General features: G+C 35.2%; 1 protein-coding gene across 1 annotated transcript; it reads right to left on the reverse strand.

The window, feature by feature from the left end:
• On the reverse strand, positions 1-4,008 carry LOC132164436 (phenylacetaldehyde reductase). The gene is made up of 6 exons (XM_059574949.2): positions 3,718-4,008; positions 2,434-2,603; positions 1,885-2,076; positions 1,302-1,464; positions 688-874; positions 1-395 (listed from the first exon to the last, which is right to left on the reverse strand). The coding sequence occupies exons 1-6, from the start codon at positions 3,836-3,838 to the stop codon at positions 251-253; spliced, it is 978 nt and encodes a 325-aa protein (XP_059430932.2). The 5' UTR covers positions 3,839-4,008; the 3' UTR covers positions 1-250.
• Between the last annotated feature and the right edge of the window lie 515 nt (positions 4,009-4,523).

Here is a 4,523-nt window from a genome sequence, read left to right on the forward strand (position 1 = left end):
TATTAATAACACCAGTCAACATTAATTAACAAGATTAAAGACAATCAGTGATATTACATTCACCACAAATCACACTTCTATTTAATCATTCACACCAAAATGAGTAGTTTTGAAAACTATCAAAAGGTTGCAAAGCATTCTGTTCTTCTACCAGAAAATTAATATATCCTCTTATTGGAGACTCCCACAATCAAAACACCTCAGTAGCATTTGTTTATTGCCTGGAAAGAGCTTGAGGGTGCTACCAAACTTAAAAACTGGCAAAGCCCTTTTCCTTCAAGCATTCAACGGTTTCCTTAAGGCTCACCTCAAAAGGAGTGAATTCAATACCCAAGCTTTTTGCCTTTTCTTTGGACACTTGAAATGTTGGCACAAACGGCTTATCATCTGCACACCTATCAAGGTTATTTGGAAAAGGAAAAAATATTTTATGTCAAAACCAACGGAGCCTTAAGTATACCATAGATCTTTAAAAACATAATGCTAGTAAACAAATAGGATCATATTCCATCCCTTTTAACTATTTTGGTTACCGGATTAGTTTTATTTGCCAACGATTGATAGTTTAAGGGGATTGAGTGTGACAAGTGGTCGATAGTGAGGGCAATGTACAATTGCAGCGATACTGCTAATGGAAAGTATTACTCAAATATTATATCTTAAAATTAAAGAGAAATAAAAGCTTACTTCTGTGGAAGTTGTAAAGAGGGATAAAGCTCACTTAAAGTCCTCACAACTTCAGAACAGTGTGCAACTCTCCCGACCGTACAATATCTTCCACTAGCTGAAGGGATTTCATATGCTTGAATATGTGCTTTGGCAACATCTCTGACATCAACCCATCCAAATGTTAGATTAGGAAACACCTGTGCTCCTGCATCAAATAAAGAAGAAAAGAGATATGAAATACAGAGCAAGAAAAGATACAATTTCTGGGACGGGAGATTTTAGTGTATAATATTACAATGAGTACCTTAAACAAGTAGGGATCATATCATTATTTCAGAACAACATACCACAGACAAAGACACTAAAATACACACGCACACATATGTTAGTATTTGTGTAAAGGCCCAAAGGGACATAAAAGGATAGCATCAAGCTGCTTGGTTAACATCCTGACTCAATAGAAAGAGAAACATGATGATTGATACTGTTCAACCTTCCCTAAATGAGTTAGCAAATACACCTCTCATTACCCTTGGAAACTTTCTCTTGTTAAAAAGTTTTTAGTCGAAGATCAACTTATTGAGATGAATCATAAATTGAGAATTACAATCAGTACTGTGAAGAACCAATACCATTTATCAAGTTCAAAATTACAGCCGCACTAGTATTTAGTGCCGGCTGTAAGAGAGGACCAATTACCATTGCTGGGTTAATTACAACCATGTCAATACCCTTCTCTTTGGTAAACTTCCAGGCAGTGTCTTCAGCCAATGTCTTTGAAAGTACATACCAGTGCTGGAAATAAAAAAACAAAACATTTAGCATTAGCACCCAGAAACTTAAATATTCAGCTGAATATATGATAGTCATTAGTAGCATGGTTCCCTGTTTTATAAGTGATCATAGAAGGGCATTGACTTTAACAAAGCACTGATGGCAGAGCATGACAGAGACTGAATAGTGCACTGGTGCAGCATGCTCCCTCCCTAAAATAATCTATTGCTTCCATGAAGAGAAGAAATTAACCAGATGTTTTTAGTTAAAGCTGCATCATGATGACCAATGCAGGATCTCTTAAATTATACAGCACTAGTCATAATCACTCAGAAGAACATGAAAATCTTAAGTATGATGTTGCTGTAAACCATTAAACGGGGCCAAGTTATCACCATATTTATTTTCAAAAAAAGCATGAAGACTAATAGCTCTACATACCTGTTCTTTCTTAGCAAATTCCGGATCAGAAAACCAAGTCTCATCAACAACCACATCAGGGGTTTGAGGTCTTTCATTGAATGAAACTGCAGCTACAGAAGATGTCAAAACTACCCGCTTCACAGATGGAGACTTTGCACACGAATTAAGAACATTAAGTGTTCCCTTTACTGCAGGTTCAAGTAGCTCTGCCTGAATGGTTAGGGCAAAGTTAAGTCATAATCATTTGGGGGGGGGTGGGTTGGAAACAAAGCAGCAATGACTACCATTAGCTAAGACAAGAAAATTATTTGCTTGTTTATAAACAAAATTTAGTACAATTTGATAAGATCACATTCAAAAAATACTTGATTATATTAACATCATTGTTCTTTAGTGGGGCCAGGATCCGCATTCTTAACTAGGAAACACAATTCCAGGCAGCATTTTGATAGAAAGACATTCTCCACTATCATGGTATCTTTAACAAATTCATTGTTCAAATCACCTCTTTCAATTTCATCAATAAATGCTAATGGAATAATCAAAGAAGAGTAAAATGGAATATACCTGTGGGTCCTTAACATCAATAAAGAAGGGAGATGCAGTATGAAATACACATTCACAGCCCTCAATAGCAGAATCGAAGGCACCTTCTTCCAGTAGATTTGCTTTGAAGAGGTGAAGTCTCTCCTTAGCTCCATCAAGTACGAGTAAGTGGTTTGTTTTTTTGGGATCATCTGCGGGAGATAGAAATGAAGTTAGATTATAATATCACACTAATAGCCATGGTAAGGAAATACTTTCCAATGGCTCATTCAAGCAGAAAATTAGAAACAAAAGGAAGAGTCTGTTAACAATGAAAAAAAAATGCCAACATTGTTATTCCTCTAATCTATGACATTGCAAGATCAAAGTTCAAGGGTAGCTTTCATACTATTTTAATTAATATACTTCTTAGTTCTTACTCATGAGTATATTGACAAACACATTTGTTAAAGTTTTCAAAATTAAAAACACACTTTTCTCTAGATGGTTCACTTTTCAAAACACAAAACTCTTAATAAAAAAAAAAAAAAAAGCACACAATACTTTTCAAAAAAAAAAAAAAAACACATAACACATGATTTAAAAACCTTTTCACATTTATTATAGGAATATTTTGAGAAAATGGGTCCTTATTTTAGTAGGAGTAGAAGCCGACTTATTACTTAAAAAAATAAAAAATAGAAAGATGGCTGCATGGCCACTCCAACCGGTCATAAGTGGCCGTGCTACAACCCCTTCTTCTCCTTTAAGTGGTTGAGCAGCCACTTCTCTAGTTTTTCTTTTTATAAATAAAAGGAAAAAATATAAAAAAAGGCCCCCAACTGACAATGTTTGAAGTTGGCTCCACAATGTTAAAAATGTACTAAATTAGCCCAACAAAATACCAACATGCGTCGAAGTGGCCACTCAGTTAGTCAGCCCCGTCAGTTTGGATGGAAAATCCATCACGTGGATTTTTTTTTTAAAAAAATTGTTTGTGAAACATTTAATAACTTCGACCTTTCAAGAAAAAAAAAATTAGTAGCCCATATATACTTCAAAAGCAAACCCTCTCCCACAAGCAAAAATAAAAAATAAAAAAACCAGACCCAATATCCCAGTGTCCTGAATAGTGAATACCTCAATTCAGCTATCAAAAGATTCAATGAATATGAAAAATAAACGATTAAAAGGCAGAACCGGGAAATGGGAATTGCTTATAATTTGCAGGCAGGAACTTCAACGACAAGAATCCAAAAGCTCACCGAGAAACAAAGGATTAAATTACACTTAAAGAGACAGAGACAGTGAATACTGAATACTGACTTGGGTCGCGAACAGAGGCCCTGACAGTGTAGCCGCGCTGGAGAAGAAACTTGACGATCCATGAAGCTATAAAGCCGGACGCACCGGTGACGCACACGATCTTTCCTGCTCCACTGCTCATCTTCTTCTTATTTTTCTTCTTCTTCGGATTCTGTTTCCGTTTTGCAAATTTGCCTTTCACTTGCTTCCACTTAATGACTTAAATAGTAAAGCCTTTCTAGAAGAGATGAGACGCAAAAGAAAAAGATGCATTGTATTTTGAATTAATGGCCCCCTTTTGACCAGTTTTCAAAGGTTGGTAAATCAAAATTAAAGAAAACAATATTTTCATTTGGACAGAATGGTTCGGAGAAAGGATAAGAATTTGGCAGTGGCACAGCCTAATTGCTGGAAAATCCTTATCCGAAGAAAAGTCCTGATTCCTGATTGTGATTGCTGATCACGGATTTAAACAAGTCAGCATAACCAATTAAGTTCCGCCATTACTCCCAAAGGATAGAGTAATTCAAAAAGGATTGCTTGCATCTACTTGTGATTTTAATAATGATCAATTGTAAATCTAAATAGTCACATTATTTTTAGTATGATATAAGTCGACCACATAAAATTACTCCAAAAAATTACCTATATCTCCCTGTTATGTATTAGGTTAAGGCGTTTGTGTCCGAGTTTAATTCTTTTAATCGTTTTCTATTTAAAGCCAAAGGCTAAGAAATAAAATGCATGCAAATAATTATTAATCATAAATTGTGTGTTTGAAAAAGGTCATAGGTTTTCTTCGAACCTAAAATCTATCAAATGGGGAG

This window comes from Corylus avellana, chromosome 8 (assembly GCF_965113065.1).
Source record: "Corylus avellana chromosome 8, dhCorAvel1.hap1.2, whole genome shotgun sequence".
NCBI lineage: Eukaryota > Viridiplantae > Streptophyta > Magnoliopsida > Fagales > Betulaceae > Corylus > Corylus avellana.

Excerpts from the sequence above, each read along its gene's own strand:
- LOC132164436 (XM_059574949.2), bottom strand. The coding sequence starts at position 3,838 with ATGAGCAGTGGAGCAGGAAAGATCGTGTGCGTCACCGGTGCGTCCGGC. Across the intron at positions 2,604-3,717 it reads GGCCTCTGTTCGCGACCCAA|ATGATCCCAAAAAAACAAAC; the intron begins GTCAGTATTCAG and ends TATCTCCCGCAG. Across the intron at positions 396-687 it reads TCTTTACAACTTCCACAGAA|GTGTGCAGATGATAAGCCGT; the intron begins GTAAGCTTTTAT and ends TAACCTTGATAG.